The 23,674-nt window shown below is 41.6% G+C and overlaps 1 protein-coding gene across 2 annotated transcripts in view; it reads left to right on the top strand.

Annotated features, from left to right (window-relative positions):
* capza1b (capping actin protein of muscle Z-line subunit alpha 1b) overlaps positions 1-23,674 on the top strand; it is a 60,097-nt gene that overhangs the window by 8,295 nt on the left and 28,128 nt on the right. The window contains exon 1 of one of the 2 annotated variants that reach the window (XM_048553409.2): positions 3,862-3,936. The exons of the other annotated variant lie outside the window; for it this stretch is intronic. Within the exon in view, the coding sequence (XP_048409366.1) occupies positions 3,862-3,936 (75 nt within the window). Of the gene's footprint in view, positions 1-3,861; positions 3,937-23,674 lie in introns of those variants that run through there. 2 annotated transcript variants of the gene reach the window in all.

Raw genomic sequence — 23,674 nt, 5'->3', positions numbered from 1 at the left:
CAATCTAAGCTATGTGCCTGAAGTTGTGTTGTGATGTGTAGGAGTTTTGAATACTGCTGAATTGGAACGTAATGACTAATTGTTTTCATCAATATTATGTTTGTCACCCAAGTGAGTTGTGCTAGGTAGTTCATTTAAGTGCTGTTGTACATCTGAGAGTTAAGTATAGAGTGGATTTTGCTGTGTAGTTGTGGTTTGGGTTGTGTTGTATAGTTTGTTAGTTCAGTTTGGATTGTGTTGTGTTCCTAGGGTATTTGGTTTGGATGGGTCTGGTTGGTATGGTTTAACTCTACTGAGCCGTGTGATTCAGGGATAATATATTGGGCTCAATTATAGTCATAGAGTCATATAGCACGGAAACAGACCCCTGTGTCCAACTCACCCAAGCTCACCAGGTTGCCAAACTGAGCACCCCTCCCTGCGTTTGGCCTATATTCTTCCAAATCTTTCTTATTCATGTACTTATCCAAATGTCTTTTAAACGTTGTAACTGAACCTTCATCTGCCACTTCCTCTGGCAGTTCATTCCACACACAAACTACTCTCTGTGTGAAACAAAAGTTGCCCCTTATGTGATATAAGAAGGTATAAAACTTGATGAACACAGCAGGCCAAGCAGCATCAGAGGAGCTGGAAAGCTGATGTTTCAGGTGTGGGCCCTCCTTCAGAAAATTTTCTGAAGAAGGGTCTAGACCCAAAACGTCAGCTTTCCTGCTCCTCTGATGCTGCTTGGCCTTCTGTGTTCATCCAGTTCTACACCTTGTTATCTCAGAATGTCCAGCATCGGCAGTTCCTGCTATCTCTTGCCCCTTATGTCCTTTTTAAAACTTACTCCTCTAACCTTAAAAATATACCCCCAGTTTTGAAGTCCCACACCCAAGGGAAAAGACCCTTGCTAATCGCCCTATTTATATCACACATGAGTATGTAAATCTCTAAGAAGTCACCCAGCAACCTCCTACACTCAGTGAAAAACGCCCAGCCTATTTTTACAAATCAAACCCACCATTCCTGGTGACATCCTGGTAAATCTTTTCGGAGCCCTCTTCAATTTAATACTATCCTTCCTGTAACAGGGTAACCAGAACTGCCCACAGTATTCCAGAAGAGACCTCTCCAATGTCCTGTACAGTTTCAACATGATGTCCCAACTCCTATACTCAAAGGTCTGAGCAATGAAGGCAAGTGCCTTCTTAACCACCCTGTACACCTGTGATGCAAATTTTAAAGAATTACATACCTGAAACCCGAGGTCTGTCTGTCCTACAACACTACTCAGGGCCCTACATTGACTGTATAAGCCCTACCCCTGTTTATTTTACCAAAATGCAATATCTTGCATTTATCTAAATTAAACTCCATCTGTCACACCTCAATTGATGCAATTGACCAAGATTTCTTTGTAATCTTAGATGACCTTCCCTGTCCACTATACCACCAATTGATCTGTCTTTCTTGATATCCCAGATTGATACTGTATTTAGAAGACCACTCAGTCTATCATTCCTGTGCTGACTCTTGGGTGGAGTTATCTAATTTATCCCACACCCCAACTCTTTCCCTGTAGTGCCATAATTATTTTTGCTTCGAGTATTTAGCGAATTCCCTTTTGTATGTAGATTTTGCTCCTGCTTCTACTAACCTTTTAGAAAGTGCATCCCAGATCACAACTCACTGTGCAAAGAATATTTCCTTGTATCACATCTAGTTTTTTCTTGGCTAATCACCTTAAATCTGTATCTCTGCTTCCCAAACCATCTGTCCGTGCAACTGGTTTCTCTTGATTTAGCTCGGATTTTGAACCTCTTAATCTTTTGTGCTCTAAGAAGAGCAGCACCAACTTCCCTAGTCGTCTTACATAATGCAAAGTCCGTAATCCTCAATATGATTCCATTAAGTAACTTCTGCATCCTCTCAAAGCCTTGACGTGCTTCCAGAATTATACACAGTATCAGGACTGAGGGTGAAGCCAGTGTTCTCTTAATGCTTTACCATAACTTGCATTGTGTTCTATTCTCTGTCAATAACGTTTCTCACTGTCCTGCCATTTTCAAAGTTTCAAGTATGTGCGCCCTTAGCTCTCTCAGCCCTACACCCCATTTAATATTCTGCTATTTACTTCATTTGATTTCTCATTCTTCAGACCAAGATTATCACTACATACTTCTGTGCATTAAATTTCTTTGACAATGTGTTGGCAATTTTATTTGTCCTTTTGTACCATCTATGAAGAGACAATGATCTATTGCTATTATTGCTGTTAATGCAGTGACCCAGACAGTGTTCTAGGGGCCTGGGTTTGAATCCTGGCACTGCAAATGGTGGAATTTGAATTTAATAAAAAAAACTGGAATTAAGAGTTTAATGATGATTGTGAATCAGTCATGGATTGTTGTAAAAACCCAGCTGGTCCACGAATGCTCTTTAGGAAAGGTAACTGTTATCCTTACCTGGTTTGGCTTGCATGTGACCACACACCCGCAGCAATGTGGTTCACTCTCAACTGCCCCCTGGGCAATTAGAGATAGGCAATAAATGCAGGCCTTGGCAGTGACACTCTCTTTCTGTGACTGGGTACAAAGTGTATATATAAAACTGTATTTCATAGGGTTGGACTGTTGTGCCTTTTTTATTCTTTCATAGGATGTGAGATTTGCAGCAAAGTTAGCATTTGATAACCATCTCTAACTGTTGTTGTGAAAACTTGTGCAGCTGGCTATGGGAGAGATAATGGGAACTGCAGATGCTGGAGAATCCAAGATAACAAAGTGTGAAGCTGAATGAACACAGCAGGCCAAGCAGCATCTCAGGAGCAGCTGGCTATGGTACCAGTTTACCATGAAGATAGGTTGGTAGAGCTGTCCCATAAGAATTTGGGAAGGTAACGATTCTGCATTTGAAGCTGACTGTTACCACAGATGAGAGAGGGGGAAAAAAGGACAAATTGCCAAAAAGTGGGCTAAGAAAACAGCAAAGAGATTGCCAGCAAAGAGGAGAAAGTAAGGAAAGAAGGTTACTCTATCTACATCTACAAAGTGATGAAGCGGATTGACCTCAACACCAACATCACCTTCAAAGATATAAGCATTACCAACTTGCTCTTCAGCGATATTTTCGTGCATATTATAGGGGAAACTTCCTTCCTGCCCCATTACAACAAGTACAGCACCATCAGCTCCCGGGAGATCCAGACCACCGTGCACCTGGGGAGCTGGCCAAGCATGCCATGTCAGAGGGCACAAAATGCTGTGAGCAAATACACAAGCTCCAATTGAAAGAAAACATACTGGACTTTGAGTCTGGATTTGATGGTTCTGTACTGTGTGTGCACGCAGCAGTACCTGTCAGTGTTGAAGAATAGACTAGTCCGTTACTCAGTAAAGTGCTGTCATGCTTTGTTTGAAAAGGATGCAGCTATCTTCAGTGGGGTGCTTCGGTATTTCCTCATTCTGAGTTGAAGGATGCAGCACCGAGTGACATCCTGCACATCGCTCTGACCATATTTCTGGTTCAACCGCTACCACAAAATCATGCCACCTGCCATTACCACACGACTGTTCTTTGGTGATCTTGTTAAGCACAAATTGCCACTTTTCCTACATTCCAGCAGTGATTACACTTAGTAAAATCCCCAATTAATTATGTTTCTAGAGAGAAACTGGGTGGGCAAGTGGTCACTATGTAGTTATGGTGTGCTCTGGGTAGGTAATGGCCAGAGCTCACTGGGCAGTGTTGCAGGGCTCAGTGAGTCGTCAGTGACTGCTCCCTGGAGCCTGGTGCCTGCAGTACAGTTTCCGGGCTGTAGGGCGGCGCGCCTGAGCTAGGATTCCTCCCAAACCCCGCCCCTAGGCGGGAACTCCCATGATGCTGCGAGGCGGCGACAGTGCTTGCTTCAAAATGGCGGCGGCGGAGGAGCAGCTTTCTGACCGTGACAGGGTGAGCGGCCTGGGAGCGGGCAGGCACTGACAGGGCGGGCCACCTCATCCAGCCTTCACTTCCCTCACCCCCGCAACGGCACGCGATAACTTGTGTCGCCTGGTTCGTTCGCGCGCCCGGCTGGGGCTGGAGCTCCTGCCTTCATTGACAGGCCCTTCCTGCCCGTGAGAGTCAGTATCGGGAGCGGAGACAACCTACACCCCCAGTAACCGAGAAACTCCCTCCCTTGGGAAGGGTGGCGGAGAAACCGAGAAGCCCCAGCCCGAGGGGGAGGGACCGAGAAGCCCCAGCCCGAGGGGGAGGGACCGAGAAACTATCACCCGGGCCGTGGGCTCCGAGGACGCACCCCCCCCCCCCTCATCAGCTGAGGCAAGGGGGTCGATCGATCCTCACCCACCCTCAAGGAGTCCGGTTATTACTAGAGAAGACTTTACCACCTGTTGCTCCCCTCCAAGCCTTGGGAAACTGTTGTTCCCACTTGCCTTTCAAGTGGGTTCCTTTTTTTTTGGCATGTTGCAGCTAGTTGAATTGAAGTAGCCTTTGGAGTAGTGAGAACAGGTCGGCAATGATTAACTATTTGCCTCTTATCTCCCCCGCCATACAAATCTGACCACTCCAAGTGGAAATGGTGGAGGCTGACCCAGTCTGTGATTTAGTTTTTGGTAGATTAAGTTGCGTGCGAGGCTGCAACTTTGATTTTTGAGCGAGTGTGGAATTCTGTCAATTAACTTTTTCCTTACGTACGATCTGAGAGTAACCAGTCTGCAAGACTGGGCTTGCACTCTTATTGACATTTTGCAGGGTACTCTATTTGATACCTGCTTCAGTGATGCAGCCAGTGTGCAGCAGAGGTAGGAGATTTGCCAAGTTTGGTAAATGGACTGTTCATTGCCCTGGAGATTGGCTTTTGGTTCTTGTCCATTTTAATGCCCTCATCTACTCTGTCAGCTTCTAGTGAATTTTGATTGAGTCACTTTTTAAGACTGCAAATTTGGCTTGTGACTTCAGTGACTGTGTTAAAGGGTTAGAATTTCCAAACTATTTTCAAAGTGAAAAAATAGAGCTGGGGCAACTCAGCAGGTCTGGCAGCATTTGTGAGCAGAGCAACAGAGTTAATGTTTTACTTCCAAACTAAAGTTGTAAGAAGTGTCCTATCAAATTTGAAATGTTTTACTGAGTTTCTCCAGCATTTTGTTTCTATTTGATAGCGAGCATATGCAGTAGTTTTGTTTTTTTTTATTTGCAGAGAGAGCTGTGTTAGTTCCTGGGACCTGCAATTGCTCCCTCAGCCACTTGAGGTTGGGGAAATACTTGCGAGTCCCATGTACTGCCACCCTCCAGATGAGCTTCCAATATTACAGTGAAATAATTCCACTAAATCTCCTGAATTTCACATTATTCACTTACTTGAGCTTCTTTTATCTTGCTTACAAACTGATTTTGATCCTTGGAGCTTCTCTTGGCTATTTTTATAGCCACATTGGATGGTTTACGTGGACAGCACAAAGGAAATGCAGGTTATCCAATGATAGTGTAGTGAAAAGGTCTAGATATGCACAGCATTTTTTTAAACCATCCTTCAAACAATAGCGGCAAAATGTATTTTTTAAATGGGGTGAGGCTCCACAGGTTATAGCTGTCTTGACTTAAAGTAAACCGTACAGGCAGAGACTGATCAATTTTTGATCTGTAGCCTTGTATCTTTTTGGGTAGTGGCCTTTCAATTTTTTTGGAGTTTCATATTCTTAAAATTTAGTACTAGGTTACTTCCTTGTCTCGTAAAGTAGAACAATGGTGGTGAAACTGCAAACAGTGGGTGTGGTGTAGACTGGGGCTGCGCAAAGGAGGTATGCAAGTATGTCCAATTTGTTCCGTCTTTGAAAGTGTGCACTAGAAGGTTTGAAAGTTCACTTCAATTTTTGAGGTTCTAAAAGTGCTGATGAAGAGTTCTAATGCATGAAAGAGCATTAACTTTTCAACTGCCAACTGCGAACTCCACACTACTGCAATTAATGGGCTTTCAATGTAATTTTGCGAAAATTGCAGAATGACAGCTGGCAATTGGGGTAGAAATTACATTTTTTTTAAAAAGAGCCGCAGCTGCTGCCTATTGATGAGAAATGTTTGAATTATTCTCAGTCAAACACTTGGCATTTTTTTAAAAAACTATGCCTGCCATTGCTGTTACTCAGGAAATGGTTTCAATTTTAAAATACCCTTGTGTTCCGGACACTTTACATCTTGAGGAAAATTTCAAATTTCTGATTGATCATGCACTTACATGATCTCCTGACTACCCTCCAATCTACTCTGTGCTAAAGTGTGCTTAACTGAAGCTCTGTGACGTGCATTCTAGATTTGAACCTGTCGTTTCTGTGCTTATCTGCATTGGCTCCAACTTTTAGAAGCACCTTCATTTAAAATTTCTAGCCTTTGTTTTCATATCCCGTCACTACATGGATGTGCCTCCCAGCCCCCAAAAAATATATTAGCCATTTCCTGCCTCTCAGACTTTTAGCTCTGCAATCTTCTAATTCAAGCCTCATTTCCAATATCAATCTCCTCTATCTGAGGAAGGGTCACTGGACCCGAAATGTTAACTGTTTTCTCCTCCACTGGAGCTGCCAGACCTGCTTGACTTTTCCAGCAACTTTGTTTTTGTTCCTGATTTACAGCATCTGCAGCTCTTTTGATTTTCCTTCTCGATCTGCTCCCTCCATGTATTTGGCTTTCAGGTACCCCTTTGAAGATGCTTGAAATGTTTGGCTGTATTAAAGGCACTATGCTATTGAAATTTGTTGGCCATCAGTGAGCATCTTTAGCTAAGACTTGATGCTGTCATGTTAAAGGAGATTAAGGTATTGGGTAATAGTTAAAACTCATTTTCACAACCATATCACATTCCTCAGTGACTGCCTCCAGGAAAAAAAGTTAAGATATTATAGTTGGTCTGATCTGCTAAAGTCAACTCCGTGAACTTGGCATCTGTTGACTTGTTTAGTGACCTGCGAGGTTATGCTCATTGATAGCACATGCATGTTCTATTTCAGCGCACAATTTTCTGAAAATGTTTTAAACCATCTTTCACTTCTCAGATTTGGTGAGACTAGTACATATTGAAGGTGGACATATTAAAGACTTGGTCACTAGAAGAGATTCATTTGTATTTTAGGATAAGGTTAATTGTGTGTACAGTAAACATTGGCATCGTAATTATTGTAACTCCCTGAGTGATGTCACTGACCAGTCTCTTCCCAGTACATCCCTCTTTCACTCAGGTTTTTACTCACCTCCCTTCGTACTTCCTCCTCCTCCTCAAATGGAATCATGTAATCCCTATGGTGCAGACAAAGCTCATTCAGGGCATCAAGTCTGCACTGACCATACAAAGGGCATCCCACCTCGCCCCTATCCTGTTATCTTGCATTTTACTGTGGCCAATCCATTTAACCTGCACATCTTTTGGACTCTAAAAGGAAACCAGAGCATTCAGAGGAATCTCATGCAGACGTGGGGACAGTATGCAAACTCCACGTGGTCACCCAGCCAGGAATTAAACCCAGGTCCCTGGTATTGTGAGCCACTGTGCTCCCTCTTCATAATATTTGTCCAAATATCCTACAATGCCTTGGGGTATTTCAAATGCTCCATGTGTCATATGCATACCAGTTGCCAATTGAGTAGTTCTATGCATCATTGAGGTGAGTACTATTTATTTTATTCATGGATGTGGATGCTGCTGGCTTGGCCAGGACTTATTGCCCATTCAGAGTTGTTCCCTCAATTGATTGATAGATGTTTTCTTCAACCACTGCAGTCCACTTGGTGTAAATAGACGCACAATGCCATGAGGGAAGAAGTTTGAGGATTTTGACCCAATGACACCAAACAAACAGTTGATTTTTGTAGATAACAAAGTGCGAAGCTGAATGAACACAGCAGGCCAAGCAGCATCTCAGGACCGCAGATGCTGCTTGGCCTGCTGTGTTCATCCAGCTTCACACTTTATTATCTTGGATTCTCCAGCATCTGCAGTTCCCATTATCTCAGTTGATTTTTGTATGTCAGGATGGTGAGTGCCTTAGATGGGAACTTGGTGTTCCCATGTATTGTACCCATGTCCTTCTGGATGGAAGTGGTCATGGGCTTGGAAGATGCTGTTTAAGCAGCCTGGAGTTGTCAGAACTTCTGTCATCCAGTAACAGGGAAGAACTATTGACCCCTACCATGTGGATGGTGGTTAGCCTTTGGGAAATCAGGAGGTGACTTACTTGAAAGATTCCTTATGTTTGACCTGCTATTGTAATTATATTATTTATCTGACAAGTCCATTTCAGTTTCTGGTCACTGATAAACTCCAGATTTTTGTTACTGCGGTATTCAATGATGGATATGTCAAGGGGGAATGGTTAGATCTCTCTGCTTGAACATAGTTATTACCTGATAGTTGTGATTGTTACTTGTCACTCATCAGCCCAGACTTGTATATTCTCATCTTGCTCTATTTGGGTATGGACTGCTTCAGTAACTGAGGAGTTATGAATATTGTGCAAACATCCTCACTCCTGATCAAATGATGAAGGCCCAGTCATTAATGAAGCACCTCAAGACTGTTAGGCCTAGGACACAATCCTGAGGCATTTATCTTTATGGGCTTTGCGTGTCAATTAATCAATTCGATGATTTATTGGTGGTTAATTTTTTTTAGAAATTTTAGTGATTTTGGCCCTTGGGCACGGAGGTCAAAAATGAGCAGCCTAAGAGCACTTCAGGATTTTTCTTTATATCCAGAAGAAAGTGTCTTGGATCTTAGTTTGAAGAAAATTAGGAACTTAATCCCTGTTTCTCTGGTAATGAAAACCTCAGTTCCCATTATCTCATTACTTTAGATTTTCTGTAGATATATCAGATGCTTGAGCACTTTTTTAAAAAGAATTGATTTATCTGCCCTTTAAGGTATTGCTTTATTACTCGCTTCAGGACTAGTCACCAGCTACCCTCTACTGCCTAAGTTTCAGGTATTCATTTATGAACTTGAACAGCGTGTTTGTAAGCAGTTAAACTGAGTCACCTGTCATTTTGTTAAATGGTTCAATATCAATGTCACCCTTGGCCATTTGTAGTCGAAATCCAAGACCAAGGCAACCTAAGTCTGTATGAGTTACTGAACAGTGTGCAGCATCTGTCAAGGATAGCAGTCTATCTTCCCAGATTTTATTGCACAATCTCCTGGAAGGGGATTTGCTGTGTTGGAGGTACTATCTTTCAGATGAAAGATGAAGCTGAGGACATGTGCACTCTCCAGTAGAGGTAACAGAATTGAAGAACATGTAAGCTCTCGATGTTGTCTCAGGCTATATCACTTAGATGACTAATATTATTAAAATAGATAATCATGTTTTTGACATGTTTTCTATTGTAAAAATGATGGTCCTTCAAAAGCATTTGACTGATGTGGAGCTTCCTTAGGCATGACCGGAGGTCGTGGAAATTGCTGTCTAAATCTAAGTCTTTATTTTAGTGCGAGAGTTGACCCTTTTACCTCTCTTTAATGCTTTTCTCAAAATGGTATCTGTTGATATTCTGCTGCCTCTGTGATGCATCATACATCTGGGGATTTAAGTGGAGGTCGTGGGGGTAATATTTTGAGAATTCCGAATGGTTACTTCCATGGGAATCTTGCCATCCCGGAATCTCAAATGCATTTTTAATTTCAGAAGGGAACACTTTGAAGTAGAAGATTTTTTAAAAATATGTCTTAGCTGCAGATTTGCTTGTTAGATTTTCTCAAGTTGAGACATATGTGAACTTGAACAACAATTGTCTGCAAGTAGGCAGGGACTTTCTCTTGCACACTCCTCAATTGCTCGAAGTCTCTGCTGATATAATTGACACTGAGACAGTATATTTGGGGTATATTTATAATAAACCACCTCATACACTGATTAAGGGTGCTGCAGTTGGATTGTGTGTATTTTTCAGCTTACAAAATGATATGTTCTAGGTACTCTGCTTTTGGATTTAATTTCAGTGCAAAGAAACATTTTTTTGTGAATTCTGGTAATGTTGGTGTCACAAACTGCTGTCAGTTTTTAAAAAAGTAACCCAAAACTTAGAAGTGCCCTGCAATGGTCATGTTTCAGATAATAGTTGATTAAACCATGTTTATGCATTAATTTTTGCCAAGAACTTGCATTTGTTTGGAAACTTCCACATACATCCTAAAGTGTTTTTTTTGTTAAGTAATGATATTTTGGAAGTGTGGTCACTGTTCTCATGTTGGAAGTATAGGTGCCAATTTGCACAGCAGAGGCAGTGACCGGATTTACCAGATTAGTTGATGGATTCATATGGGCTGTATAATGTAGCCAAATAGGCCCTCAGTCAGTTTATCAACTCAGTGGAACAGATAGCATCCTCCTGTCAATATTGCAGAGGTACTGTCAGCCTAGATGATGTGCTCACTCCAGAATCAGATTCACTCCCCACCTGACTCTTCCAAGTATTGGCTACTGAGTTGTTGTTAACGACATACTAATCTGAACTTCCATTATTCCTCAGTAGCTTTTTCCAACTTGTAATTGTTTACCCAGTTTATAGATGCATTTGATCATGGAGGGTTTTAAAATAGTCATGAAAGTGAAACTTTTCCATATAGTCTTTTATTTTTCAGAGTTCTGGGGAAGAAAACAGGAAATTCTCATTCAAAAACTCATTCATAGAGCCAGTGCAATTACGATCGGCCAAATGAACGTCGCCTGTGCTGCATCCTTTCGTTATTCATTTTGACAGTTGTTTGTGGGTTTTTGTACTGTGTGCGCTCTGAATTGCAGTCAAGTAACGCAGTTGCTTTTGTGACTAGTTGCACCAGTGAGCAAGAGGAAGTTGGTTTCTGCTAAATGCACTGTTTTTACCTGAAATGGTAACATTCAGATGACTCACTGGAGATAGCAGGAAGTTAAGTACAGCCAAAAGGCGTTACAGTTCGAGAAGTGTTCCAGCAAGAAAAGCTTACAAGATGTGCTCATTCTGCATTAATGACAATTGCAACTATATTTTTAAACTCTTCTCATTCTCTCCCTCCGAGAGACCAGCTGAAGGAGTTATGGCATTAATCCTTAGTGGCAGCTGGTCTGCTCTCGAAGCTGAACAACTATCTAGCTATTAACATTGCAAAGAATGTCAAAAGGTGATCTAATTGCATTTTTAATGGATGTGAGTGGGTAAATAAAATCTGTATCAGTACTTGAAGTGATGCTGTAAACTGAAATTTTGGGATTGTTTGGGCTGAGACAGCAGTGGCTGTGAGGGAGCTCTGACAAATTAAAATCTGTACTCGTGCTTTAACAAGCTCTCTCTTCCTTTCAGTTCCTCCTCACCCTATCTGTGAATGAGTTGACATGACAATTTTCAAGATCACAGTAGAAAACAGTTTGGGACACACTGTTCTGAGCTTCCCCTAGAAGGAACAAGGTGCCACATTGGTACTGCAACACCAGCTTGTGTTTATATAACACTTGCCTGGCAGTGATGTCCAAAGATGGTTTACGAGCAATTAACAAATAAAATTTGGCAGAGCCACATTATATTGAGACAAATATTGAAAAGCAACACTGTCAGCAAAGCTTTAATTGACTTAAAGGAGGAAAGAAGTGGGGTAATTTAGGAAGGTAATTCCAGATCTTAAGGTATTGGCAATAATATCTATATTCCTGTCCTAACAAGTCCCTAGTATCTCAGCCCGACCACCCCCCACTCTTGCAGTTGCTACACTTAGGGGTGCCAGTGCAAGAGCAGTTCTTTAAAAACAAGTGTGTGCTGGACAAGAGTCTAGAATTGGAGGATAACAAGTATTCAGTTTTAAGGCTGTAGAAGATTAAAGTTAGATGAAGTCAGACCATAATGGATTTAAAGGCAAGGTTGCAAATTGTAAGACTAAGGGATTGGGTAGTATCCATTAAAATTAAAGTTAGGGCTTTAAGAATGGTGTTAGAATTGACTTGCTTATGATATTGAGTCTGAGGCTTTTGCCATCAAAAAGCTGTTGACATTTGGAAACATTTTTAAAACCTGTGATTTTTATTCGACAAGATCACCAATAGTTTTCAAATCAGAGGCGGAGAGATTGGTAATGATTTAGTGTAATAGCAAAGAGGCTCAAGTGGGTAAATGGTTTCTTCCTGCTCATATTGTCCTAGAGGTTCATGAGAGTACTGCAAAGTGGTTTAATCAAATAAAAATGGACATAAAGTAAAATGAAGTAATATTGAAAGCAAATTTTATGGAGAAAGCAGTGGGAAAGTTGGAATAACACCCATCCAGGGATCTTTGGGGATGAGAAACAGATTTTGTTTTGCTCTTGATAGCATCAAGCTTGTGTTGCAACTCTACTTTTCCAAAATGTGGAGACTGTACTATCACATTCCTGAAATATGCCTGGTTACCATATTCTGACTCCCAGAGTCTTTGTGGTAATTGAAATTGGTCCAGTTAATTTTCTGGTTTGCAGTGACCTTCAGTGGGAATTCAGTGACATTGCCAAGGATGAGCAATTTTTTGGTTCTTATTTATTGCCTGGCATTTGTTTGACTTGAATATCATTGATCACTTTTCAGTGCAAATGTGGATGTTGCCCAGGTCTTGCCTTGTGCAAGGTGGACTGTTTCATGATCTGTGAAGTGATGATTGGACTATGGGGAAAGATGGGTCATTTTGTAAAGATGAGTTGATTGTGATGATTTTGAAAATAATGTCATGTAATTTCTGGTATAACTATGTGAAAACTGGACTCCATGTCAATCAGAGGTTCTCAATAACGCAAGCCAGAAATGTGCCTCACTGTAATTCTGTTCATCTGTCATCCTGTTTCTTTAACTATTGATCAAGTTCTGGAAGAACCTGTTCTGAGCAGTGACCTTATGCATCTTCGTTGAAAAGCCATTCTCATTCTTGACAAGCATGACCTTAGGCAGTAGGATACTGATCAGTGCTCCCACCCTTGTATGATGTTCACCGACCTTAGCTACCTCAGTCTAGATGTAGATTGTTTGAAATTACGCTAGAGTCTGAGTGAGGTTATGACTGTTTTAGCTCAAACATTTTTGGATATTGCTGCAAGAATTATCTTTCTTGAACAAATGTGGCCAGGCAGCCTTGTAGAACATAGATGTTTCTTGCAGCCATCCTTGCATTACAAAGTACTGTTATTTGCAGTTTTATTAATATCGCTGAAAATGGTTTTGCCACAAAAAATAATCACTTTGCTGTCTAGTCTACAACTTGAGTGATATCAATACCCTTTACAACTATAGCAAAATTCCTCAACTATTATATTCCTGTCCCCTGGGATTAAACAACGTGCCATTTGCCTCAATACTTGCTTGTACTTACAAACTACAATTTTAGATGGCGTAGAATAATTAACCTAGAGTTGTGCTGTGCGCTGTATGTTACTGTGCAATGGAACAGGATTATTGCTGCATACTGCTGTTACTCCGTATTGGTGTGAGATTGCTGCCATGTACTCTTCCTTCACTCCATACTGGAGCAGGGGCTTTGCTGCACACTGTTACTTCACAGTGGGAGGCAAGGTTCTTCCTGCATGCTGTTTGTAGGATGTGGGCATTGCCAGCTGTGCCGGCATTCATTGCTTGTCCTTCATTGTCCCTGAGAAGTTGGTGGTGAGTTCCAATGTTGAACCACTGCAGTCTGTGTGCTGTGTTGACCCACAATTCTCTCAAGGAGGGAATTCCCAGGATTTTGACCCAGTAACAGTGAAGGAATGTTGATATATTTCCAAGTCACGATGGTGATTGGCTTGGAGGGGAAATTGCATGGGGTGGTGTCCCCATGTACCTGCTCCCCTTGCTGTTCTAGATGGAAGTGGCCTTGGATTTGCAAGGTGCTCTATGAGGATCTTGTGCATTTCTGTGGTAAACATTACAGGTAGTGCACACTAGAGCTTCTGATTGTTGGTGGTGGAAGACATCAATGTTTGTGGCTACCACTTCAAGGAAGTGGGCTGCTTTATGCTGGATAATGTCAAGCTTCTTGTATTGTCGGAACTGCATCTGTCCGGGCAAGTGAGGAGTATTCCATCACTCTCCTGATGATGGCCAAGTTTTGGGGAGTCAGGTTATTCGCTGCAGTAAATAGTGGGAGAATTCAGTGGTAATGCCATTGAATGTCAAAGGGCAGTGGTTAGATTGTGTCCTATTAGAAATGGCCATTGCCAGCATTTGTGTATGTTACTGGTCAGCCCAAGCCTGGACATTGTCCAGATCTTGTTGCGTTTGAACATGGACTGATTGAGTATCTGAAGTTGCGAATGCTTTTTCTTTAACTTCATGTGATAAGGACATCTTCACCTAGGCCAGCATTAATTGCCTGCCCCTAAATTTAGAGTCGACTGCATTGCTGTGGGTCTAGACTCGTGTAGGCCAGACTGGGTAAGGTCAGCAGATTTTCTTCCATAAAAGGCATTAGTGAACCTGAGAATTTCCTTCCGAACAGTTGACAAAGGATTCATGGTCATTGTTAGACTCTCCGTTCCAGATGTTTCCTGAATTCAAATTCAATCGTCTCTTATGCCAGATTTGAACCCAAGGCCTACAACATTACCTCAGTCTCTGGGTTAACAGTTCAGTGGTAATACCACTACGCAGTTGCCTCCCCAAAGTGCAACATTGTACAAACATTTGTCAGCATTTCCAATTATGACCTTGGTGGAGGGAAGGTCATTGAAGCAACTAAAGATGGTTGAGTCTGGGACACTACCCTGAGAAACTTGTGCAGAGATGCCCTGAAGCTGGGATGACTGACCTCCCACAATCTCAACCATCTTCTGATGTGCCAGGTATGACTCCAGCCAGTGGAGAGTTTGCTCCTTGATGCTAAGGGCTGTCACTTTTGTCTCCCCACTGGAATTCAGCCCTTCTGTCCACACTTGAACCAAGTATGTAGTGAGGTCAGGAGCTGGGTGGCCTTGGTGGAACCCAAAATGGGAATCTTTGAGTAGGTGCTGTTTGATAGCACTGTTGATGACACTTTCGATCACTGATCGAGAGTAGATTGGGATAGTAATTGTCCTGCTTCTTGTGTACAGGGCGTACAAAGACACCTTGGAGTGCAGGATCGTAATTCCTTGAAAGTGGAGTTGCAAGTAGATAGGGTTGTGAAGAAGTCATTTGGTGTGCTTGCCTTTATTGGTCAGCATCAAACATAGGAGTTTGTGGTTGTATAGGACATTGGTTGCCCTTTTGGAATACTACATGCAACTCTTTTTTTACAATGATGTTGGCAGGGCTGGAGGGTTTGAGCTCCAGGGATAGGCAGAGAAAATCATCCTAATCAATTCAGGAGTGTCAGAGGCTGAGGGATAACCTTTGAGAGATTTATAAAATCACGAGGAACATGGATAGGGGAAATAGCTTTGGTCTTTTCCCCGGGGTGGGGGTATCCAAAACTAGAGGGCACAAGTTTAAGGTAAGAGGGCAAGCTTTTTCTCTCGGAGGGTGGTGCATGTATGGAATGAGCTGTTGGGGAGTTTTGGAAATTGGTACAATTATATAACGTTTAAAAGGCTCGTAGGATTTAAAGCGATATGGGCCAAATGAGACTAGGTTAATTTAGCATATCTGGTTGGCATGGACAAGTTGGACCAAAGGACCTGTTTCCTTGCTGTATATCTCTAAGTCTGTCACCGGGGCATTTTTCCATGTTTTCGGATAGGTGCCAGTGTTGTAAATGCACTGGAACATTGGCTAGGGGAGTGACAAATTCCAGAACACAAGTCTTCAGTACTGGAATTCTCAGAATCCATAGTTTTTGCAGTATGCAGTGCCTCCAGCCAATTCTTGGTATCACATGGAGTAAATAAAATGGCTGAAGACTGGTTTCTGGAATGCTCTATCCTCTGGAAGAGGCCCATCCACATGACACTTCTAGCTGAAGATTGCTGTGAATGCTTCAGGCTTTTGTTTTGGATTGACGTGTTGGGCTACCCCATCATTGAAGATGGCAATATTTGCAGAGCATCCTCCACTGAGTTGCCTATCTGTCCACCATGTTCACAACTGGATGCAGCAGGACTGCAAAGCTTAGATTGGTTGTGGAGTTGCTTAGCTCTTGTTTATGACTTGCTGTTTATGTTGTTTGGCATGCAGGTAGGCCTGTTTGATAGATTCACCAGGTTGGCACCTCATTTTTAGGTATACTTGCTACTGCTTCTAGCATGCCCTCAGGCACTCTCCTGGTTTGATCCTGGTTGAGTGGGAGATGCCTGCCCATGACATTGCAGATTGTGCTGGAGTGCACTTTGGGTGTTGATGGCCCGCAGTACTTCATGGATACCCAGCCTTGAGTTGCTGGATGTGTTCAAAGTCTATCCCATTTAGCGTGGTGGGGTAGCCACACAATGCAATGGAGAGTATTCTCAACATCAAGATGACACTTGATCCATGGGGTTTTTGGGTGGTCAGTCTTACTGAGGCTGTCATAGATCGATGCATGTGCAACCAGCAGATTGGTAAGAATGTGGTTAAGTATGTTTTATCCTCTTGGTTCCCTCACTACCTACCACAGACTCATTCCGGCAGCTATGTCCTGCTGCTGCCGCCAAGCCACTCGCTAATTGCCATTGAAATCCCCCACCTAGAGTACGTTGTGTATCCTTGCAATGAATGCTGACCGAGCCAGTGACGTCCACATCCTTTGTGTTTAAAATTCCACACCAGCACGAGGTTGCTGATGTTATGTTGAAATGGGACAGTTTTTTTTTTAAAACCTGAGGTTCCCCAGTTTTGAAATCCCAAATTTGTTCCTTGCTGTCCTCAAAGTCAGCAAGTATTGAACAAAATTCCTTCGCGGAAGACAAAACTTATTGAGACACAGTTATGAAGTAAATATACAACATAATCTACAATCTAGTGTGAACTCACCATGCATTGAGAAGACTGAGTCAGAAAGAAAAATAGCATTATAAATTTCACAAACTGCAACCTTTTGCTATGCTGGCTGAAAGCTCAAGTGCTGATTTTTCATTACATTATTGAAGGGTGATGGTGCCAATTTAATTAGAATTGCAGGCATGAATTTCTATTTTCACACTCTCTCTGGCGTGGGCTTATTCTGTTCAGGAGCTGGTTGGTTTGGAAGATTTGAGGTACCATTTGAAATATCACCATGATGTTGAACGTCTTACGCTGAAAGTATCTTTCTGACAGTTGTAATGAAAGGGTCTTTGCAAAAGATTTCTTCATCTATCAGACCTAGAAGTAAGTGTGTAATTGAAAGGTTTGAAATTGTGTTTACATCTACTTTAATAACTTTGGGTGTTGAAGCCAGTGATCAATTAAGTCAGAACAGGATCAGAAGTTGTTGAACAGAGAACACAGTAAATTCATATTGAATGCAGGCAGTTTTTGGTGACTGTGTGAAACTCCCTGCATCGGAAACAAGTGCACAGTGTGTGCAGAAGCACTGGAATACGTCACTGCAGATTTACACTGGGCTGGTTTTACCCTCAATGTGATGGCCTATCTCGCACCCTTACTACTTTATCTCAACATGCACTCCCATCATTAAAATAAACCACCACCTTTGCCACATATATTTTAATGAATGGTTGCCTTTAGAGAACCTCAGCATTATGAAATTCACCATTTCGGGAAGCAGCATTGCAGCTGTCAGCAGTATCTGTACTTGCAAACTAGTTCGACATTTTAACTACATCAGTGTAGATTGTGGGCAGTGAGTACTTAAATCAGTGGGTCACTAATTCAGGCGTCAGATAAGTATTCCAGACAGTATGCTAATTCACACCATGCTAGTTGGCAGTTCCTCATTCCTGCCCTTGCAGCTCCTCTGTTCATAGATTCTGTATCTTGAGGTCCAGCAAGAATGAGAGAAGGGAAATATGGACTTTGAGCTGGAGCAGCCTGTTGTTCAGAGCCAGGGTTTCTGAAAGGAGCAACAGTAACTTAGCTGTCCTGTGTTCCACAGACATTGTGGATGGATGCATTTCTTTGGCTGCCACTGTTTCAGTTTTCAGGGGCGATTCTGGAACCTTTGGGGGAAATTTTCTTCCTTCTTCCCCCACCCATGGACTTTGAGTGTAGCTTGGTAAATGCCAGACAGAGAGAATGGACTGCTCATGTTGGTAGATTTTTGATTCATTCGTGGGTGTTGCTGGCTGGTCAGCATTTGTTAACCTTGAAAAGGTGGTGAGCTGCCTTGAACCACAGCAGTCGGTGCTTGGAGGTAGGCTTGCAGTTGCTGTTAGGGAGGGAATTGCAGGATTTTGGCTCACTGACTGAAGGATCTGCACTTTCCCAGTCAGAACAGTGGGTGTCTTGGAGTGAACTTGATGGTGTTCCTTTTGCAATTAAAGGAGAACTGTTTGCACAAGATCATTTGCCTGGCTCCTCTCTGAAATGTGCCATGGCTCATCCGTCCAAACAGTGGATGGGGCTTTACTTTGATTTGGCACCTCTGACAGTGAAGGACTGAGGAAGTGAAATTTTGCAGTTGTCGACCTAGTTCACGTAACTTTTGCACTTCACTATTAAAAATGTATTAAAAACATTCTTATGCAAATAGCAAGAGTCAATTTGTTGCTCACACCTCTGATCTGTATGTGCTGTTAATTTTGAATGTTGTACAGGAAGTATCTGTAGGCAATCTGCTTCAGATTATGTGGCAATGAAGTAATCACCCCCCATTTCCTAACTTTGAGATGAGACTTTTCCCCCCCCACTGGCTTCTAACCGCTTAGGTCCAAAGTGGCTGTCGGCAACTGAGCAGTGGGCAGTATTTTTAAGTGCAGCATGTGACCTATTGTACCGAGACACTGTACTGTTCACATTTTTACTGTCTCATTTGTGTTTTTTCTTTAAAAGCCAGCCAAAATGGTAGCAAAGATGTTCATGTTACATTGACTGACTGCCAAAGTTATGGTATCTAGGGACCACCTGATGATGGGTTGAATCTGAGGATATTTAAAGAATTAACTACAGAGACAGTTGTAGTAATCTCCAAGAATGTTCAGTTTTTGGTAAAATTCTGAAGGATTAGAAACCTATCATTGTAATACTTTTTATTTTAGAAACAAGACAAACAGTTACATGATAACACAGAAACAGGAATAGGCCATTCAGCCCCTTGGAGCACCATTCAGTGAGATCATGACTGATTTGTGGCCTAACTCTATCTACCTGCCTTTGGCCCATCTTCCTTTTTAACATTTGCTTAACAAAAAAAATCTAGTTTTAAAACTAACAATTGATCTAGCATCCACTGCCACTTGTGGAAGAGTTCCAAACCCCTGCCTCCTTTTGTGTAGAGTTACTTCCAAACATATCTCCTGAATGGTATGGCTCTAATTCTCAGAATATGCCCCTTTGTTCTGGAATTTCCACTTGTCGAGGCATAGTACATCTTTATCTACCCTGTCTTTGCCTGTTATCTTGAAAACTTCAAGTCTGTTATTTAGGAAATGTTGCTGCCCCTTGTAAAGGATATAATAGCCAAGCGTTTGGAACTACGTAAATGAAGAAGAAGAGTAAACAGGAGGAAATCATGTTTCACAAATAACTTAAATTCTTTTGAACTCAGAAGCAGAATAGACAGGTGGGAAGCAGAAGATGTATATTTGGTAATGTCTCAGGTTAGGCTTCAGAAGAACAGAACCTATGGTGTTTGAGGTGGTGTATCAACATAGAGGATTAACTACTGAATAGAAAATTTGGATGAGGGGTCATTTTCAGGAAGGTAATCTGTAACTAGTACAGTGCCATAGGGATCAGTGCTGGATCCATAATTATTTAAGATCTGCATTAATGACTTGAATAAGGAAAGTGAATGTACAGTAACCACGTTTGCACACTTGTGTGTGAAGGCAAATGGAGATGATGATGCAAGGAGTCTGCAAAAGGAAATAAGTTTAAGTGAGTGCATAAAAACTTGACAGAATGTAATGTGAGAAAGTTAGATTATGGATTTTAGCAGGTAGAATAGAGGAGCTGTTTAAGTGGAGAAACACTGCACAAAGCTAATGCACAAAGGGGTTTGAGAGTCCTGGTGCATAAATCACAAAAAGCTAACATGGAAGTTCAGAAGTTAATGGAGAAAGTAAATGAAATATGGGCCTTTATTCAAAGAGAGTAGTATATTAAAAAGGGGAAGTCATGCTAAAATGAAGTTACTTGTCAGCCCAAAGCTGGAACACTGAACAGTGTTGGACCACTTATCTTAGACAGGTTATGCAGTAAACTGTTTATTAACCAGCTCCTGTGGGGCCAGGAGTGTCCCGGTTGATACTGTAGTGGATCAAGACGTCTACATAATCAACTTTTAAAAACACTAAGTAAAAGAAACATAATGCAGGGGACTTAGACGTCACTGCTGTGCTTAATTTAGTGCATAAGTCACTTAACTAATAATGTAACTTGAATAAAACTTACCAGTAGATAATGTTCTCATTTGCACCCTCAACTGACTGCACCGATATTGCAGAGATTGTGATAATGCAGTAAATTTCCAACATTTGTGATATATAATTTTTTTCTGATTTATCGAGGGTGCTGATTATAACAAGGTCTGCTGTACTGGCACATTGGAGGCACTCCAGAGAAGATAACGAGACTGATCCTGAGTATGGAGGGACTGTCTTATGAGGAGATGCTAAATCGGTTGGGCCTGTCCCAAGTGTTTAGAAGAGTGAGAGGTTACCTTATTGAAACACCTAAGAGTCGCGGACTTGATGGAGTAGATTTGGAAAGGCTGCTACCTCTTGTAAAAGAGTCTAACGCTGAGGCGTAATCTCATTAGAGGGTTTGCCCATTCAAGAGAAATGAGACACGTCTTATCTGAACATAGTGAATCTGTGGAATTCTTTATCACAGTGCAGTAGAGGTTGGATCATTAGATATACATTGAAGGCCAAGATGCACAATTTTAATCAGCAAGGGAGTCTCCGATTGTGAGGAAGAGGGTAAATAGAGTTGAGCATTGAGATCATCAGGCTGAATAGCCTGCCTCTACTCCTAAATCTTGTAGCCAGTAACCTTTTAAAGTAGACAATGTGAGAGATCCAGGTTTCTTAAGGTAATAAGGCCTCATGATGCCATGGTGCTGATCAAACTTCACTGCAGAACTTTGAAGAGTTGGACAATCGACAATACATGTGCGACATATTTCTAACATGCTGCTGCTCTGGTCAGTTACTTGCTATTGGTTCTATTCCTGTGCACTGAGAAACACTTCTAATATTTAATCACAGGTGCAACTGCAGCCTTTCAGTCACAGCTTGTTTCAAGCTATAAGTGCCTCTGGGTTTTCCCCCTGGAAGTAGGAATGGATTTAAACCAAGATGCTACCTTCGGTTTTGAAAGGTGATTTGGTTTTTGAAATAAAAGTGATCATGTTGATTGGCATCCTGGGGAGATGAGGTGAAAGTTTAGCAATGGGGAACAATGTGTGACACAGACACCAACAAATAGTTGCATTATCCGAAGCTGCTCACTCCTGAACATGCCATGATGGCTGACCTTTCCATCTGCTACGTTTCCATCCTATGGTTATTCACTTCTACCTAATCATTCACTTCAGTGGATAGAAAACCCCAGATAATGTTAATTTGATCTCTAACTTTGTTAATGGTAGAATGTTGACCATCTAAATATACAATTCAATCTCATGCTGATTATTTTCAATAAGTTTAGGTATTATACTGTAAATGGAAGAGCACTTATTAATCATTTGGCTGATAGCATTCTGTTCTGTAGCTATCGGTGTTTCCATGCTTTTGGGCCACCTGCTTTCTGCTTCATTGGAATATGCACATTTTTTTGGTTTGGAATCCAGTACTTGGTTTTGGCTCTAGTCGCGCAATGTTGACTGGTATTTCCATCTGAGTATTCCCTTGCCAGGTTGCTGCATCATTGAGAAGTCTTTCTGTTCTGAGCATGGGGAAAGAACACAACCTATTAGTTGGAGGACACAGCATCTTGAAGTGATTCTTTTATCTCAGCTGCATTATGTCAGCTTTACTTGCAGGTCTTGTGATTCATTTGGTGGCACACTTATCTTGAGAGTCAGGAAAACAGAAACAGGATTTGGAATTGATCATTTGTCCCCTTACCCTTCAACATTCAGTAAGATCAAAATTTAATTGCACCTCCTCATTCTATCACCAAATCCCTCAATTTCCTTACTATCCAAGAAACAACATCTGCTGACTTCAATATACTGAACAATGACACCTCTATAATTCTTTGGGATAGGAACTCCAAAGATTCAGGAAACTATTTGTTTTAAAAAAAAAGCCGTCACCTCAAGACTAAATGGCTGAGCCCTGAATCTGATCTCAAAGGCTACGGTTTCAAGCTCCACTTCTGTGGCTTTCCTCAGATAATTTGGTTTATTTTGTTGCTACCTGTCTTGAGTCTGCAAGACAAGCAAAAAATTGTAACTTCTCAATTTTCAAGCAGCTTAATTCTGTGTTCACAGCAAAGTATTGAAATTGAGCCCGTTCAAAAACTTGCTCAAACAATGACTGTCTCATTCTCTAAGTGGGTGTTGAACTGTTCCTAAAACGTGATATGATTTGCTGGCCAGGCACAGATCTATCTGATATTTGCCTGCAGTGGCCCGGGATTGTGAAGAGGATGAGAGACAGCACCAAGAATTCACATTCCTGCATAACAGTTTGTTTTGGCTTTTATGAACAGGGTTTACATTCACTGTAGATCATCTTGGGTTCTGCCTGTAATAGCAGCCACTTGGTGGTATTCACTGCCTTGGCTCATGTATACAGTGGTCAAATTATGAGGTAGCAGAAGGCAAGCACTACCTGTTTGTCCTCAGTAACAAGTAGCTTTGACAGTAAAATGCAGTATTTAAAGAATTAGTAGACCAAGTATTTTCTGGTAACATTTTATGCTGTTTTGTATGATGCCTTGTCAACATTCACACTGAAAGCAAAGTGCTGTAGAAGTGAGTTGAATGGATTCAAGCAATGAACAAATGGGTTTTAATTTGTCAAATCCCATCTGTCCCCAAACAGTCTGCCACCAATACGTTATTTTTAGGTTTGGTTTGTGTTATGTAGACAAACACATCAACCAAGTTAGGTTTAACATGGCACACAAATTGTTAGAAAACCTCTCACCTGGTTGATGGAGGTGTATTGACTGAGGAGTGTCATGCAGCTTGAGCTCTTGTGTGCATCTTGCACAGGCAGTTGAAATGTTAATGTTTCAAGCAAAAGGCATATCCTTACTGTGTAGCATAGAATGTCAGTCTAGATTGTATACTTCGATCATAGGGTGCTGGTATTTAGACAAGATATTCAGTCAAACCCTCAGCGCATCCAGTGGCACTATTCGAGAGATTAAGGCTGTTGTCCTTGGTTTTGAAATCAAAATTCAACCCTCTTCTAGCAGATCAAAAAAAATGATCTATCTATTTTAGTTATATGGATAGGCCAAATCACCACCCTTCCTGAGTATGTGTTCATGAAGAAATTGCTCACCAACCCTTAAAAATGTGTGGAGCTACAAGGCCTCCTTGGTCTGGTGTGGTTGAAGAAAACCATCTCCTTGTCTAACAAGAATTTCTTGTAGTTAGATCTTAAGGTTATTGCATTTTAGCAACTAACTAGAGGAAATACCTGTATTATTGACATTATTACGGGGTCTTTGAGGACAGCTAGATGTTTGGTCATATTCATTCAATATCT

The sequence above is a fragment of the Stegostoma tigrinum genome, chromosome 21, assembly GCF_030684315.1.
Source record: "Stegostoma tigrinum isolate sSteTig4 chromosome 21, sSteTig4.hap1, whole genome shotgun sequence".
Classification (NCBI taxonomy): Eukaryota; Metazoa; Chordata; class Chondrichthyes; order Orectolobiformes; family Stegostomatidae; genus Stegostoma; species Stegostoma tigrinum.
This window is presented reverse-complemented; position numbering and strand designations above follow the sequence as displayed.